General features: G+C 43.4%; 1 protein-coding gene across 6 annotated transcripts in view; it reads left to right on the top strand.

Annotated features, from left to right (window-relative positions):
* PTPRF (protein tyrosine phosphatase receptor type F) overlaps nt 1-18,291 on the top strand; it is a 368,934-nt gene that overhangs the window by 266,320 nt on the left and 84,323 nt on the right. For all 6 annotated transcript variants that reach the window (XM_079313895.1, XM_079313894.1, XM_079313898.1 and 3 more), the window contains one exon: nt 13,290-13,400. In XM_079313895.1, the coding sequence (XP_079170021.1) occupies nt 13,290-13,400 (111 nt within the window). The remainder of the gene's footprint in view (nt 1-13,289; nt 13,401-18,291) is intronic.

An 18,291-nucleotide genomic window follows, 5' to 3' on the forward strand; every position in this document is an offset into this window, starting at 1 on the left:
AACTTTTTAAACTATTTCTCACCATTGCTTAGGTTTTTCTTTCCACTTAAAGCCTGATTCTATTATAACTCCAGTTTGTGGGTAATTTTGCAAGTAAATGTTAGGCTAACTGCTATAGAGATGAGAACACAAATAAATAGAGGGTTTCATCACTATTTTCCCAGATCAAGGCAAAAGCAAGGTCTCTGACTCATGCTGGTTGTAGCAAATTCTCCCTTGTTCATCTTGCTAATACTTCCCACCCCTTGTGGGAAGGCTGCTGTTCTGCAAGTGCAGTGACCCAGGACAACTCCCTGTTCTCCCCCTGGGGTGTGTAGCTTCACTCATTGCCTCTCAGTCAGTGATACAGGATCTAAGGCCAGCTCTGGGCTGGGAAACCTCCCCAGCAATGCTAACACATTTGAAATCTGTTTGGCTGAACTGATTTTAAAACTGTCCAGGCACTGTTGTATTGCAGGTGATGACATGCATGAGTTCTGGCAGCCAGAGTCAATGCTGCACCTCTAACCATGTTTTAAAATCAGTTAATGATGTGGTGGAAGCTCACTCAGTATAGATCAGATTGTGCTGATGCTTTACAGTTTTTCTGTACAGATTCATGGATGAGAAGCTCCTGAGGAATTCAAAGCAACTCAGTTGGAATTCATACTCTCAAAGCTCTTGAATGTCTCCAGTGATTTTCATAGCTGAAGAATCGCTCTTCCACCTTGCTTTTCAAAAAATCTCTGAGAAAAATGTCAAATTAGAATAAATAGCCATTCTGACTGTTAACATAAGTCTTTTGCTTGTAAGGAAACTCCAGAAATTCAGAAAGCCTTATCATTCATCTAATAGAGAACTTGATCTTACAAAAAGTATCATTCTCTTTTAATCACTTTCACTTAACTTAGTTACAGAACCATGCCCTAGATCCTAGTGCCACTTTCAGACAATTAAAGTATTAGAGAGGACTCTGCAGTGGACTTCAGTCCCTCTCTGGAAAAAGGAAGGTGCCTCTAGCACAGAAGCAATGGGAGCTGGCTCACCATATCACCTGCTGCATTTGTGCTCTCAGAGTTACCAGCAAGCATTTCCATACAGGCTTGATCCTATCAGTAGAAGCTTGCAAACAAAAGGAATACCCAACATGCACAGAGCTAACGTGCAGAAAGAGGTGGTGCCTCTATCCCAGTGAAAAGTGGCCATGATGTCCATATCCTGCTTTGCTGGTAATACCCAGTGTCCAGCAGATGTTCACAGCTTTTAGCAAGGAACAGCTTCTAGTCCAGACATCAGGTAGGCACTGACTTGGGACAAGATGTAAGGACAGCCTAAAAGAATGGAAATTGGGTAGTTTTATCCAAAAGGATAGGGAACTCACACAAGGATGGATGCTCTCTCAGAGAGGACTGAAAAGGGTTGAAGCAATATAGTCGCCAACAACAGCCAGTTGGCATCTGAAGTTTTGTCTCCTGGAAGAACCTAACTGCACACCTGGGTCCTGCTGTGTGAGGAACACTCAGCAGTTGTGGAATACCTTCAGACTCCATGTGGCTTCTGGTGGCAAATAGTCTTTCACTTTTGAAAAGTTTCCCCATAGCATCTGCTAGGAAGTAGCCAAAAAGAGTTCTCTGGGATTCAGTGTTGCAGTGCTCTAGTGCTCAGTTGCAGCTAGCACGAGCTTTGGTTTCTCTGCTGATGTTGCTTTGGAGTGATTTTTGGTGGTTAAGTTCCTACAAGGAAGTGGTATGTCAGTAATCCTGTGGGGAGTTTGTCAGCAGTGTGAAGGCCCTTCTCCACACTGGGAAATACTGACACAAATAACCCCAGGGGGTTTTCCAGTGTATCATCCTGTTTTTCCTTGCTTTGGTGTCTGACTGGATGCTTCCAGCACACAGAGAATATCAGGGTCAACACTTGTTCTGGCTGAGGTGAATGTATGGGGTGTTACTCAGTGTGTGTTATGGTGAAGAAGAAATAAACTCTCTTTCCTTATGAGTGTTTCAAACCTTTCAAAAACAAGGAATTGGGTTTGAAGTTTGATCTTGGGGTGCCCTTTGCATAAAGCAGCCTGGTGATCACAGGTCACAAGTTGGCTTCAGTAACCATTTGAGTGATGACACCTCCATCATTTGATGGACTCTCTTACCTTGTCACTCTGTGGCCTGTGTGCTGTGATTTGTCCCTTCAAGGGACACCCTAAAAGAACAAGCCAGAGATGAATCATCATATGATGTGAAGGATAAAGGGAAACTTCTGTTTGTTCCTTCTGGATGAGGAAATTTCAAGTCCAAGTCAAAAGGATTGTGCACACTCTGTAATGGTGTCCTCCGAGTGAAAAGTGAATGTCTTAACTTTGCAGAGGTGAGACACACATGGAACAAACGCTGCAGTAAATACAGCAAGCCTCTGTGTTGCTTCCACAGGGTTAGATTGCATTCAGAAGCCAGGAGGATTGGGATTTAACAAATGAAAAAATTGGCTGGCCACATTTAGCATTTTAGGGAATCTACTTCAAGTGTGCAGTTACTTCTGGAGCTCTGTATAGACTATTGCATAATGGAGAAAGGGTTGAGCCTCTGCAGGGAGTAGATAAAAAGATTTCCTGCAAATCTTTTCAGTTCTAGGACAGAGCAAGAAATGCTCTTTCAGCCAGATGAGAGGTAAGGAATTCATGTTTTCGGCCCCTTGGGCTCAAAGTTGTTGCACCATTCCCATGGGAAGTGACACATAGTGGTGATGCTTTTCTTAATTCTGAAAATTGGAAGGGATAGGGTGGGGGACACATAATACACCAGATCAGGAATGCCCTAGACCAAACAGGGCAAAAATATCACTTGGCAAACTTTCCAAACAGGAAAAGAGAAATAACCCTGTTTTTTTCCATGGCTATGCTATTCCATGCAAGTATTTCTGGGTATAACTGTTCTGTTTAAGGGTAGCAGTAGTTATTAAGATACATAAGTAAACAGCAGATTATTATTCCAAGAGAGAGATTACCTACAACTTCAGTCACTGCAGGATTTTTCCTAATGCTTCAGTCATCTCTGGGTAGAAGACATTGGAAGATATAACGAGAACATAAAGTTAAAATGGGATAATGTCATCTTGGCAGAGGAGAATGCTAAAATAGTAGTTTGAATTGCACTCCTGCTTCAAAAAAGAGACTCTGCCTAAAGGAAGGGTAGTTAGAAAAGAAAAAGAATAAGTATAAATATTGTAATTACTTTTTAAGAGGCGAGTTAAATGTGCTTAAAATATGCCTTCTTTGTATTTACAGAAATTCTTTTCTGTCTTTCTTTCCCATTGGGTGATCATTGTTGTGGATAATGGAATGAGCTGTAAATCTGAGATACACGACACTCTTGTATGCATACTGGTATTTATTAATCAATACACTGAACATGATTTGACACACTGTGTCCTGTTTAACCCTATTTTTCTGTCTGTTTAAACTCCTCAGTTTTCTTTGGTAAGTGCTTGGTATTCAGATCCTACAAATCTGCATAAAACCAACACATACCATGAACTGCCTACAGATTCAATTTGCATGAATCTCTCCCTTATACTAACAGCCTTCATATGTGCAAATTAAGACCAAGGGGACAAAAGTGGAGATTAGAAAGGTTCCCTGCCAATTTGCCCAGCTGGAGCTTCTCCATCATGCTTCAGTATTGACTCTACACTGAACTCAAGACACTGACCAGTGGAGCCTCCACTTGCTAAATACCTTGACCTCATAAAATGAACCTTTATAGATTGTTGCAACAGGATAATTCAACCTTACTCCCAGAGAAGCCCTCCTTATAAGATACTCTTCATTACAGCATGTAAAATTATCTCCAGTGCCTTATAAAGAGGGTAGGGATTCCTTTCTTCTGATGACATCCAAATTAGACAGGAACAACAGAGGTCTGACTAGCGTGCCATTGTTACATTACCAGAAACCCACTTCATTTTGAAGTATTTCTGTATGTAAAGTTAATTCTGCGTGACACCAATTTCTATGCCAGAGGGAACCTGATGCAAGGGTTATGCGAATGTGGAGAATGACTCAAAACTGATTTATTACACTTTCCTCTTAGTTTGATGTCTTTGAGCAAGCAGATTTTGTCCCACTGGTCATTCTAACCTCAAAGCCAAATTGCACCGAGTGCCCCCCGCAACCATGTGCTTTCCACCCGTCCTGCGCAGCCCACCCAGAGTCACACAGCCCCAGGGCACACCCTCCTTGTTCTGGATGAGGAATGGAGGGGCACTGCACCATCTCCCCAGTGTCCTCCATCTCAGCTGCTTCAACAGTGCTGTGGGTGAATGCAAGTGGTGAGGCCAGCCAGCAGTGCCACCTCGGCAGCTTAGTTTGGCCCATTTCATGAGGGTGGGGGTTTAATGGCAAGGTGCAGGGCTGGGTGCTGCACTCCTGAAAGCAGTGAGCTTTACTAACCTCCTGAGAGTGTCACTCTGACTTTTATTGCACATCAGTTTCTTTTTGTTTATTCCTGTCGCGCTAATACAAATTCTAGCTTTAAAAAAACTTTCTGCTTTTTAGTTATAATTTTTTTTCCTTTCCTCTTTGTACTAATGCTTCTCTCTAATCTTATTTGCATTCAAATTACCTCACCAGGTGGTACACCGATCAGAGGTAAGAATGCTGAAATGTGCCTCCAGTTGTCACGTCACTCCATCTCCTGTCTGCCTTGTCCCTTCTCCTCTGGTGTTTCTCATCTCCAGCTTTTACTCTCAGCCCTAACTCTGCTGGTGCTCTCGCTCATCTGCACTCTCCCACTAGTGTGTTTATTTCAGTTGGGTTCTAGCGTGATTTCTTGTAGACTCATCCATTGCAATTTTGCACTGTTGAAAGGGGGTTATTCAATGGAAAGTTTGCAAAAGTTTGGGAGATGCTCCCAGGCCTCCACCACAGGAGAGTTGACATCTCTTGCAGCTCCTGAAAGTCTCTGAACTTTCCACACAGTTGTGGCCTTCTGAGGTCTTGTGTCTCGGGGGTTTTAGGTGGATTGCTTTGGTGTAATTGTATGGAGGTAACATTTTCACAAGAGAATAGTCCAAATCATCTGTGCTGCTGCTGATGGCCATGAAACTAAATGGAAAGAGAAAAATTCTTGAAAAGTTGAGCAAATGTGACTCTAGGATAAGGAGCACCTTTGTGTTCCTCATGTTTGTTTCTGAAGTACACTTACCCTCTAATGTGATGGTGGAGAACCACTGACCCAGACACCCCTTTCTGAGCTGGACATTGTGATGTTGTTTTGCATCATTTAAGTTTGTTTTAAGTAGATAAATCAGAAGTGTATCTGGCTGTTTAAGCCCTCATTAATTAAACCCACCCCTGGTTTGACAGCCCAGCCCAGTCCCTGGGTAGTTTTCACAGCCTGTATGCACCAGTAATGACTTTCCAATTGGAGTGTTGTTTTTTTCTAGCCTAAACACTCAAAGCTGTCTCTTTAGATTAACTTTAGCATGTTAATCAGCATTGTGTGCTAAGGCCCTTTTGAATTCTCTTGTGATTTTGGTTACCCCTCTTGATTGACCTCTGGATTTCTTGACAGAATGACTGCTACCTATAAATCAACACAATCTCGTTCGTTCAGTTTTCCCCCTTCTCCCTTTTCCTCCCCCTTTTCCCTGAATCACTGCTGGAAGTTAATAATCTTACTCTTGGAACTGGTTCTGTTGCTGGGGTTAATGTTTTCAGCTCCTGTTAAGTGATGTTAGAGTAAATGTGAATTGCTGTTTGATATGTATTTGCATTAAGTTGCCTTTGTAGCAAATTGGGTCAAGGAAGAAGACTGCAAACCTCATTTTTATATGAATGGGCTTATATATCTGTCATCCCTCCCTTTGGAACACTGGAGATTGACAGCTGTAATGTTACAAACTCCTTAAAATTATTTCTTCATCTCCCATTCCTACTGCAAATGCTAAAATGAAGTGACAGATGGGATGCTAACTCGCCACCCGCTCTGAGCTGCGGGCCGAGCTGAGTGTGCAGCCATCCCAGGGCCTCCCCTGCTTTGCTGCATGCCCTTCCTAGCTGATGACATTAGTGACTCAGCACCAGAACCACATGGATGCTCCATACGTCCTGCTTGGGAACCGATGGCATCTCTGTGAAAAGAACCATCCATCTCATAAAACATAAGTTTCCCGCACCCCCACCCCCTTCCCACCCCCGTTTGAGTCCTGATGAGGTATTTTAAGAGTGTTCTTGACATTATTTAAAATATATGTGTCCTGTTTGAATGTCAAAGATGACATTTTTGTGAGAGCAAACAGAAGCCACGTGCTGCTCTCTGGCTTCTCCTAGAGGATTTCTGTCAGCTTGATGCCTTTTATTTAAAATAGAGGTCATTGAATTTCTAAAGATAACGACAGATTAGATGAAAGTGCTTTTATGATGGTGAGGTTGTGTCCATGTAGAAGTGACTGTTCTGCCATGTTCTATACCCAGCTGCACTCTTGTTCCTCATTAAGGTAAGTTTGATGCTTTGGAATCCATTAATTTGGTCTGAAAGGAAGGGTGAACTAATTAGTCTTAATTGAACCCTTTTGGTAATAATGTTCGGGGGGAAGGGGTGGTTTTGGTTTGATTTCATTGCTGCTGTGACTGTGTTGCTAGGAGTTGTGTATCTGGAGTTCTTGGAATGCTATCCAAGACATTTCTGTCAGAGCAGCAGCAAACCCACCTGGAGGGACCAGCACGTGGTTAGACAGAGGATGACCTGAGATGTTCTAGCATGCTCCCCTCCAAACAGGAAGAGGTTTTTATCTCTGAACAAACTCTTTTGACCTTACCTACACAGATTTGCTCCTTTCTGTCCAAGACATCTCTAGCTTCCCTGAAATTGGAGGAACTCCCATCCATAATTCAGAATTTCCATTTGTGGCTTCACTCTTTATCCCTATGGGACTGCCCCAGATAGTAATATAATCTTGAAATCCCCGTTTGTTCATCAGAAGGACATACAGCTGGTGAATGCCTGTCAGATTAGGCAAGACCTGGCTTCTTAAGGTAACCCACAGATAGTATCAGCAAATCCATGTTTAAGCAAGTTCTGCCCCATTTGTATTTTGAAAGTATATTGTAAGATGTTCATTTCCAGAATTTCTCTGCAATTTAACTCACTCAACCTCTTGTAAAACCTGGCTGCATTTTCCTGCTCTGGGCTGTAAGAGATGAAGCAGAATGCAGCTGTGTTTCTAGTGGGTGTTGAACTGAGCAGGCACTAGATTGGATGCACATGAGGAGGTGAAGAAATATCATCATCTCAGGCATTATCCCTTTCCAGTCAGATTTATTTGTTACTTTTCTGTCACCACAGGAAATATCAGAGGTTCCTATACATAAGAGTATTTCTTCCTTGCAGATGTCAGCATAGCAGAGGTCTATCTGAATTAACTTTAGATCAGCTCACTTGGGTGTCAGAAGCTGTCTGGGAAGCCAGGTAAACACCTGCACCAACTTCTGTGTAGCTGTAGCTAAACCTTTGCCAGTCCCCAGTGAACTGCTTTAAATATAGCTCCATTATTCCAAGGCTATCCTGCGAGCTGGAGCGTGAAGCTATCCAGAGAGATTAGAGGAAGCTAAAAGAATTTTGCTGTCTCTTTTTGAGGGTGTGTTTGTACATTTGGTTGTACTCTGCGTATTATAGGATTTTCTTCCTGTTTCTTGAGCTTTTTCAGTCACCAAAAGAAGGCAAAAGAAAAACAATTTTAAAATGATATCTGCTTGCAGAAGTGTCAGGGGGAGGATGGGTGGGGTAGTGCCTGAAAATGCTTGTAATGCCACGTTTCTCACTGTCACATTCAGATTGACTCATGTCCCTTTAGAAGCACACAGAGGTGTTACTGTGCTTTTGTCAGTGCTGTAGTTTTTCTTCTGAGGCAGAGTCCCCTGAGATTCCCTGTACCTGCTAGGGAGATATCAAAGCATTCTGAAACCCTCCTGTCTCAGAGGAGCCTCACACTGCTGAGAATGCTGGGTCTCCTTACCTCCCTCTCTGCCCGAGTCCAGCTCCTGGCAGCAGTCAGGTACTATCAGCAGCTGCCTCTGGTGCTCACAAGAGTGATTTCTCAGCAGTGCTGCCATCCAGAACAGGCCCCTTGTATGCCAATCCCCATCCTTGCAGGCATAATAACGATTATGAACACTAACAATGAAAATACATCTGTAGTTACCTTGTTTTGCATATTTGGCAGTGCCAATAGCTTGTGGAGGCTAGGTACAATTCTCTATAACAGCTGGGAGATGCTGCTGTTATAAATTACCAAAAATAGTGAATATGGGAAATGCTTATTTTCATTTTTAGTGACTCTCACATGGCTTGGTGTTTTTTCACAGCTCCCATAGCAAGTGTTTGTTATCTCAGGCAGCAGCCAGGATGTCAGAGTCTAACTCTCCCATTGTCAGGGCTTCACATTGTTTCTTTGTCCACCATATTCACATTTATGAGTCCTTATTTGATCTGGGATTGTCTCTGACCCTCCTGCACAGCTCTCTGAATTTAATTAGAGACATTCTGCTTCCCTAGGAGAAAATTCATAGCAAAAGGGATTGGTACCCACACCTGAGCACTTGAGCAGGGAACTGGCTGGAGAGGGTGCTAAGAATACTGCTGGAGGAGAAGTTAGGTAGTATTTATGTGAAGGAAGCTGATGGGAAGCAGGGTGAAAGAAAAGGGAGAGGTTTAGGATAGCCATGTGCTGTAGTGTGGAGGTGGGCTAAATTTACCTCTTTGATGAGAGGAAGAGCCCTGTCAGGTAGCTGGGTTCATTACATCTGCATTGCAAGTCCTTTCCTTAGAAGAGTGCTGTGTCTGCAGCCTGGTTTCTCTGACTCTTAGGTGCTTGCAGGAGCATTTAATTCCATGTCTGATTTTATAACCAGGGCAAAAAGTCAGTACCCCCCTGGCTGTGAGCCCAGAGGACTGAGGCTGTGAATGCCCTGATAAAGAGCTGTTCCCACTGTTGGGGATGGAGCTCCATCCCCAGTTGATACAGAAGAGCATTGCCCCAGGAGCTGTGGTGTTTGGCTCCATGCAGTGCTCTCTGGGAGAAGGGAGCACAAGCTCCCAGTGAGCTGCAGAGCAGGGTTTCAGAGAGATCAATTTGTAAGGCAGCTCAGAGCCTTTCACATTTAGGTTGTCACCTGGAGAAGAGAGTGACAAGCCCTCCATGGCACAACAGTACTCAGCACTGCCAAAAATCATCCCTTATCAGGATCTGCCTTCCCCATGCTTTCTATGTGCAGGGCACTTTTTAAATGCTTCTTTTAACCACTGTCACTGCAACTAACGATTCTGCCTGAGCACGAGTATATTTGAATAGATAAGTATCTTGGAAAGCTGCTGGGCTGTTGTCTGTGCCCAAGTTAAAGAGCAAAAGAAGAGCTAGAGAGGAAAGAGGGAGTCTAGCAAGGAGATACCAGCACAGAGAAAGAGGGATAAGGAATATAAAGTAAGGAAAGCTTGTCAGTCAGCAGGGCTGACTCCTGCCCTCACCCCTAGAAAGCTCTGCCTTGTCACCATTCTCCCTGGCACTGGAGAGCAGCCAGGGGTTTTTCTCAGGAGCTGTCAACTGTCTGATAAGCTGAGATGCGTTATCAGGAGCAGGTCTGAGGCACAAGCAAGACTGACATGACATGGCAGTGTGGTGAGGAATTGTTCCCCTCTTCCTCTGGAGCCTGCTGAGGAGCAGCAGCAGGGGTGGAGTGGAGCTCAGCAGGGACAGGTTTCACTCTGATGTGCACGTGCTGCTGCAGAGCCCCCCAGGCTCCCAAACAAGCTGTTCACTGCTCCTCTGTGTGCCTGTATCCTTGGCCTGGTGGTAGATGGTGCTCATGCATCCACCAAAGCCCTGTGTCTGGTGGCTTGTCAGGACTGTGCCATGCAGATGGAGCGAGGCACCGGCACGGGAGCGCTGGGGGAGTCCATGCGAGGAGGCTGCAGTAACATCCTGTGTGAACAAAACCTCACTCAGCTACTTATGCAACATAAATCCCAAAGCAAAGAATAAAAGTAAATCAGCCTTCCTAGCCTTGGTTTGCAGAGGCGCAGAAGATTATGAGATGTTGACAGGGCTAGGAATAGAAATCAGATCTTTGCACTTGTCAAGGCAAAAAATTCACTGCGCTTTTGAGCATCTTTGGATGCTGCTTCCATGAATTTCAGGGAAAGATGCTACTCAGAACTCAGCTCTTAACTTTCCTGTACTTCCTGTGTCCTGTCCAGCCTAGACATGAACCCTCCAAGTGATGATGTGTTTCTTTCTCTGGGATCACTCAACTAGGGCCAAGAGCATTTTACAGGAAGTTTTTTCCCCAGTCTCAGATGTCTCAGATGCATGTGTGTCTCCAGGTTTCTGATTTCAGAAATGTCTGAGCTTCTTAACTTTATTCATAAATCTTTGTACTCTGAGACACCCTACACTTTGCTGGATCCATCACATAGTTGTAGGTTGTCCTTCAAGAAAACCCCTACAGCCCTGCTGACTGCAATCAGTTTACCATGATCCTTCCAGTTTCTGCTGGCTGTCAGTTAGCTGCAGGATCTCTGTGTTTGTCTAACGATGATTTATGGCAGTACCTGTTTTCTTTGTTTCATATGAGAGATTTGTGTTAACTTCCTTCTGCTCTGGGTTCTTGTCTTCCTCCTGACACACCATAGTTTAAATAGTTGTGCAACCCAGAGTCCCTTGCCCAGTGTCCCTGAGCAGTTTGTAGGCAGTTGCTGACATGTTACATGTTTATAGTATGATTCTAGAAATTGATCTGTGTTGACAGGCAATAACAGCATTTCTTTTGAAACTTCCCTCATTTTCTTCATTGTCTTTTTTCTTTTTGCTACTGAGGTCCCTAAAGATGAGAAATAGTTTGATTGGCATTTAAGATGTAGGGTGATCATGAGTATAAAGGGTAAAAAAATACCAGTGATATGTATTAAATGGCTAAAAGGATCATATAGAAAGGTCTGCGTTGATGGCAGAATTATCTAGGGATCTTACTTTTTTTTCTTGGCAGACGCTGCTATCACTTGAAGCTGGCTCTGCTTCCAGCCCAGCCACTTGGGTTTTTTTGTTAAGCTTGGGTATATTTTGCAGTAGACAACTTTTCCCAGACAAGCTTGATGGAAGCACTTGGAACGAGCTCTGCAGCACATGCATGCCTAGCAGAATTACAAAGGGGGGTAATATATGGTGAGTTCCAAGAAAATCTTCCTGACAGAGAGCATAACCAGGCAGTGGCATCAATTCCTCGAGGAAGTGGTGAAAGACCTATCACTTGGCACATTTAAAATGGGATTGGACACAAGACAAGTATCTTTACAACAGGGAGCAATCCTGCCCTGGCCCCCAGGGATGCATGAGGTAACCTAATAGGTCTCCTCCATTTCTAGATTCTCTGATTCTCTGTATCTTGTCAATGCTGGGAAACTTCGTCCTGCTCCACTGCCTATCATGCTGCTGTCTGCTTGAAGATGTTTTTTTCCCAGACAGGGTGTAGAAATTCACTGTTCTCCCTGAATTAAGCAGCAGAGCTTTGTAGGCTTCAGCCTGCGGGTGTCAAGAGTGCTGTGGCCAGGCAAGCTGGCAGGTCCTTTTGTTAGTAGGTGGAAAGAGTTTTTGCAAACAAGCTTTCTCTGTCTAGCTAAAGCCTCATTTCCAGCACTAATGCAACAATAGGGAGGGCTCTGTACATCATTTTTATTATATGGCAGAACCCAGGGAAGTTCATTTTTCCCCATGACATATAGGCTTATGCTACAGTCTCAATTTATCCTTCTAAATAATGTAGGTGGCAGTGGTTGATTCACATTAGTTTTTCTTCTGTTCTGATGATATGAAAAACTGAGTTTGACCTCTACAGCTTGAACCAGCAAGAAGGGAGAAGGCAATTTCACCAGCTATTCTCAGTGCAGCTCTCAGTGGTCATTTTGAACGGTGGCGGGCAGAAATGAGTTCAGATCATTACAAGCAAAGGGGTTAACATTTTTTAGTTTGGTATATGGTTTGTGAGCAGAGTTCCCTTCTTGCAGGCAATACTAACCAGCAGAATCTGAGCACCTGGGTGCATTTAAAAAATTATTCCCACAATGCCTGGGGAAAGCAGGCTGAGCAGCAGCCACTTCAGTGTCTGGCCAGAGGCCACACACCCCTGCAGTGCCAGGTTGCTGTCATACCCATCCTGCTTCTTTCTTTCTCTGCATCTCCATCTTTTAGTCTGCATATGGAGCCCAGTTAAGGGAGTTAAGGTGTGACCAGTTGTGCAGTCTGTGCTGGGCAAGAATTTGGATGAAAGGCCAGGCTGCCAGGCTGAGTGCTGCTGGACACAGTGGAATATGCTGAGTAGATGAGAGAAAACCAGCTTAGACCATCACTCACTTCCAAATCATTGGTACTGTTCCCCATGTAAATTGCTACTGTCTGTGCCCTTACAATTACTGCCATTATTTACATGTGCCCTCATGCATTTGGCACTTTGGGGATGGGATCAGATCATGTCCCAAGGAATGTGCAGTCTGGGATAAGCAGCTATTCCTGACCCAAAGCTGGGGGAGCAGGCACTGCTGGGACAGAGGGAGGGTGGCCTTCACACGAGCATCTTGCAGCAATTTGGGTGTATTGCATTGGTGTGTATCTCTCATGTCTCAGACTAACTTTCTAATGTTTTTATATTCTATATGATGCAATCTGAAAAAATACAGGGAAGACTAACATGGAAAAAGCTGACGAAAGACAAAGTGTTTTCTCAAAAAGAGATGTCTTTTTGAGACATCACCAAGGAAGAGTGCTGAGGTGGGAGGGATGGGACTCTGCCAATTTCTGCAGGAAGGTTGTAATTTGTTGAGTGTTTGCTAGGCTTTGTGTGGATCAGATAAGAAGCAGCTACAGTTAAGTGTGCTTTGTGTTTGCCTGTTTTGATTAAAGACTTATTAAAGGTCCTTTTATTAGGCAGGAGTCCCATATGAAGCTGTAATTAATATGTATGTATGTGTATGTTTTCTTCCTTTATTGAAGCAAAAAAATAAAAGTGGTTGGGGTGGTTAGAAATAAATCAATAATTGGTTCCCTGCACATTAGAAAAATAACAATATGCAATTTCACAAGTTTCTAACAGCAGACTGGGTACCTTTGGCTGCATGCTGGTACCTTGTGGGTCCAGGGAGCATCATGAAATACTTATCCAGGAAGATACCTTAAAAGTGTGGGGCATGGCCTTCCTTTTCAGAGGCTGTTGGTTTGATTACCAGATTTTCCATAACCTCAATTGTCTGTTTCATCTTGTTTGTGTACAGGAGCTCTGCAAATAGAGAACAGTGAGGAGTCAGACCAAGGCAAATATGAATGTGTTGCAACCAACAGTGCAGGAACCCGCTACTCTGCCCCAGCCAACCTTTATGTTCGAGGTAAGAGCACCTTGCACCCAAGGAGGTCACTCTCCTCCTTCCCAAAATCTCAATGGTTTCCAGTGAAAGGAGAATGTTCCCTGCCTTCGTGCCCTGACTGCACTGGATTGTGTGGTGGGGCCTTTTGTTTAAAAACCAGCAGGTTGAGTTCAATGATATCTTTGATCCATGTTGTGTTTGACTCACAAAGCAAAGCTGGTTTTGCTGTTTATATAGTGTTATATAAAATACTGAAACATGAGCAGAATGGGAATTCCTTTCTCTCTTGAGCTCCTTAACTTCTGTGTCATAGTTATCTTGATTGGGGTCAAGGCTTGCTTAATTGTTCCAGTGTAAACTAACTGTGGTGGAATAGTGTGAAACCAGTCATGCTCTGATCAGCCAGAGGTGCTCAGCTATTCTGAGCCAGTATTTAGGCCTCTGCTTTGGAATGTGTATCTTTAAAAACTGAACAGCTTTTTAGAGTTGTCCTAATCCATCTTATATGCATCAATGATTGAGCCTCTGGGTATTAGTGGCTCACACTGGGAACCTGCTGGAAATTAGCCACAATTCATGTAAATCAATTTTTCTAATGGTTATGCTACGTTGCCTATTTAAAACTGTTTTCAACATACCAAAATAACTAGATTTTATATTAGGATAGTCTCCTGGCAGTTTTGTTGCTCTACATTGAAGGGGTTTGAATTAGCTTGGAGAGAAGCAAGTGCTAAATTCCCTGTACACTTTCTGTTAATTTCAGTAAGAAAAAAAATGTGCTGCTTCATACAAAACTCTGTAGAACCAGAGCCATTGGTCAGGACCCCCTGGGAAATGTAGTTATGGGTTTTCCCAAGAAAAGAAAGAACATTCTTGTGCTGGTGCTTATTAGGAAGTAGGAACTAAATTTTATTTCCATATAATAAAGCAACCAACTAATGGTAAAATCTCATATTCATTTCTTCCTTACTCTGATTTAAAGAAAGAAAATACAGTCTTAAGGCTGCATATGCATTGGTTAGTGTGGAAACAGGACATGAGAATCATAAAGTCTTCTCATGCTGTGTGTTTGCTTCTAGGGGTGGCTTCTGGCACTGTTTTTGTTGTTTATTATGGGGGAACTGCTTTTTTATTTTGCAGCCTAATTTGGATTATAAGAGTCTTTGGAAGACTGAAGTATCCAATTAAGCATATTCAGAAGATGAAGCTATGTCTGTGCAGTGGAATCACTCATTTCACTCTCACGATGTATTTATGCATGATTTTAAAATCCCTGTATTCTTGCAATTTCATTTTTCAGGCAAGCTGTACTAAAACTCATCCCAGATTGACCCTTTGCTCTCTGAGAGAAAGGATTCTAGTTACCAGGTTGGCTGTTCTTGCATAGGTTTGTGTGGATATCCAGCTGTATTGCTGCAGTATTTGGGATGTTTTTGCTTCCTGTGACATGCTCAGACTGTCAATGTTCTATTTTCTATAGACATGTGGCTGAAAAAGGCACAAAAGCTTCAAGAGGTAGAAAAGCCTCTTCTTAACAACTTTACAATTTCTTACTAATGAACGCTCTTTGTTTAGCAAATGAATCCCAGAGGACTGAGGAGTGTACTGGATTTTACACTTGGCTTGTGCTCAGCAAGGTTCATCTGTCCTGTTGGGGCTAAGCATGGGCTGTGGGTGGTCTGCACATGTGAGAATATCCTCATGTTCCCAACAAAAGCATGTTCTTTGACATAAGTTTTGCTGTTAACTCTCTTTTTTACACATAAATGTTTTGGGAACAAGCCTTTTTGTCTTCCACATAATCCTTACAATGTGAATCTCCAACTATGTGATCCTTCTGTATATTTAAGACATGACCCCCTATAAATTATGATGATGTTATCAGATTATATTTCCTGTGCATACTAGGTCCTAGATGGTATTTTTGCTTACATTTTCTGATAGCAATTGTTCTACCAAAAAAAAAAAAAAAAGGTCTTATTGTTACTACTTTACTTAAAAACCTCAAAAAGTTACTCAAACAGAGAACAGTATTTTATTTCCTTAATGCAAGGAAAAAAATAAAAATATCTTACTTTCTCAGGCCTGGGAAGCAGGATAGAAATCCCTGTAATAGTCCTACAGTACTGTCATTAGACACATCAGTGACTTGCAGTAGGATCTTTAGAAAGTGCCTCCATGTTTACTAGAGAAGACATTAATTAATGCTAAATTACAGAGGAAATTAAGTCTGTGGGCTGCACCAGCACTGCTTGGTGGTTTTATAGTGATTGACCTCATTGCAGTGAATACCCAGAGTCATCCACTTCCTTGGGAAGCATGGCTGAGTGCTGAGCAGCAGCACTAATTTCCAGTCTGTGTAGTTCTTGGGACTGCTTTTGCCTGCTCTCATTTACAGCCTATTGCTTTTCTAATAGTTCAAATGTTTGTTTGTCTCTCGACTCTTGGGATTTATGTTTTTGATCATATTCTCCCCTTTTTAGCCTCCCAGGTAATCCTTTGTGAGTGGGCTGAGTTAGAAAGCACAGGCTCATTAGCATCTTTATACTTTTCATGCTAACAAAGGAAGAGGCTGGGTGCTGAGAAGGAGTATCTGGGCACTGCTCAGGGCTTTCTATATCAATAGAAAAACAGGAGGAGGAAGGAGCAGGCTACACCACTGTCTTGTCTCTGTAAATCCTTTAGAGCCAGCACTTCTGCACAGATGGACTTCATTAAAAGTTAAAACATTTCCACACCAGGGATTTGTAAAGGAAAATGGATGCATTTTCCTTGGAGCTATTATTTTCATCTTACTAAGTGTGCTGGAAAGCAATCCTCATAAGCCTTCTGCCTCTGGACTGATGGGTCTATCTGGCTGCTGCTGCAGAGCAGGGATGGGGCTGGAATCAGCACTGGGAGCTGGCTGCCTCCCACTGCTGGAGGGTGGCACAGAACACCCAGAGGAGCAAGAGCAGGCAGTGTGCCAGGGCAAGGTGGCTATCTGGACATGGCAGGGACTTTGCACAGTGGCATATTCCTATCCTGCCCTTTAACCACAAGCACGCTTGCCAGTGTTGGTCTGGATGTTATGGTTACCACCAGGAAAAAACACTTGTCCCTTTGTGGTCCATGGTTACATATACCACAGAATATTGTAACAGTGATTAGATTTGGGACTTGATGGTGCTGCAGGGAGAAGGGAAGGGAATAGAAACATGGAAGATGTGATTCCTCTAATCCAGAGAGCTTACTGTCTGATTTAGCAATAAAATATCCAAGATGTTGATTCAAGACATTTAAGAAATTGATTTAAAAGTAGAAGGCAGATTGGACCTAGTATGGAGGAAAAAAAAGGTGGTGTCATTTTGTCGTGTTCACTGGGAGTATAGTGTAATTGCACTGATTCACCTATGCTATTGCGTTTTTTGGAACACATTTCACTTTTAATTTGCCTACAGCTTCAGGGACATTTTCACCAAGAGAAGCATTTTCAGCCATAAGTCTTGTCCTACAAAATGCCTGTGAAGGTGGTGGCCTGTGTGGTGCACCCCACAATAGATGCACTGTTATTTTCCTCTTTCCCTGTATGAAGAGTTTTTCTTCCCTTTCTTTTCTCTACACATGAAGCAAACAAGTAGGAAGGCTGTATGTAAGAATACACTGTGGAGTTCACTAGAAGTGTTCCCCAGTGTTGCTTATAGTAATGAGCAATGTCAGTGCTGTTAGAATAGTACTTACAGGAGCCCTGGCTGCATACTTGACATCAAATAAGAAATCTGCTGCCCAGTTTTCTCTTCTTAAGTGCTGCTTTTCAGGCCTTCAAGGCACAGCCCAGTGGGGCAAGTGTAGGGAGTTCCCTACCCCAAAATGCTACACGTACTATAGAGAAGGAGCTGCATAGCTATGTTTTTAAGAACATCATTTAAAACTGAGTTATCTGCTTTGTCCCCAAATTGCAAACTACTAAATCAGACTGCAGTAAATAGAAATGGTATTACTGCAAAAATCTGTGCTTTCTTGATCTGCTTTTTGAAAGGCCAGGCTAGTATTTCATTTGGCAGCAGGGAACCCTGCTTGGAGTCTGAAATTTTATTTACCAAATTTCACCAAGGAGCCATCACCCAAAATGAAATTGGGATTGCTCTGTCCCTAGCAGCAATTCTCTGGCCTCTGCAGGGTTTTACCCTTGAGAACTTGGCAGCAGCTTAGGCTCAGGCATGGAGGGAGCTCACTGAAATGGCTACTTTTGGCTATATGATACTTACTGCAGCAGGGACCTTGTGTAAATAATAATAATTCTGAATGACTGACACAGGCCTGGAGCAAGAAGGCTTGACGCCTTTAAAAAGAACATTTTCTGCTTATGTAATATTAAAGCAGCTAAAATAGCAACAGCAGTCAAAGCTCAAGGCTATTGCCAGGAGAAGAGTAAAAGCTGAGGACAGTAGTTGAACAGTCAGCAACCAAAACTGGAGATGTCTGAAAAATGACTAAATAACAAAGGAATACGTTTGTTTACAGCCCAGCTGTAAGCACACTCCTGTCAATGTGCTCTGTTAAACCTGCCTCTCCTCAGGGTTGATGAGGTGACAGTGCTTGACCAGAGAGGGGCACTGCCAGTGCTTGAGGGCCTGGCAGTGATCCCAGGCAGGCAGGGACTGGAGGGACTTGTGAGGGAGATGCCTGGGTGACAGGAGCCACGGAGCAGCAGCTGGATCAGACTGGTGCCCCCACTGCTGCTGAGGACAGATGTGAGCCCTGCACCATCAGAAGAGCCAAGGCAGGCTGTGCTGGAGGCCACAGAGCATAGCCCTGAGCAGCTGCTGCATGGCTGGGGGGTCTGCAGGGCCACAGCATCCCTGGGATGATGCTGCAGAGAGCAGGGAGCTGCTGGAGGAAGTTCCTTTCCATGGAATTGCAGTGCTTTTCA

The sequence above is a fragment of the Erithacus rubecula genome (genome assembly GCF_903797595.1).
Source record: "Erithacus rubecula genome assembly, chromosome: 10".
Lineage (NCBI taxonomy): Eukaryota > Metazoa > Chordata > Aves > Passeriformes > Muscicapidae > Erithacus > Erithacus rubecula.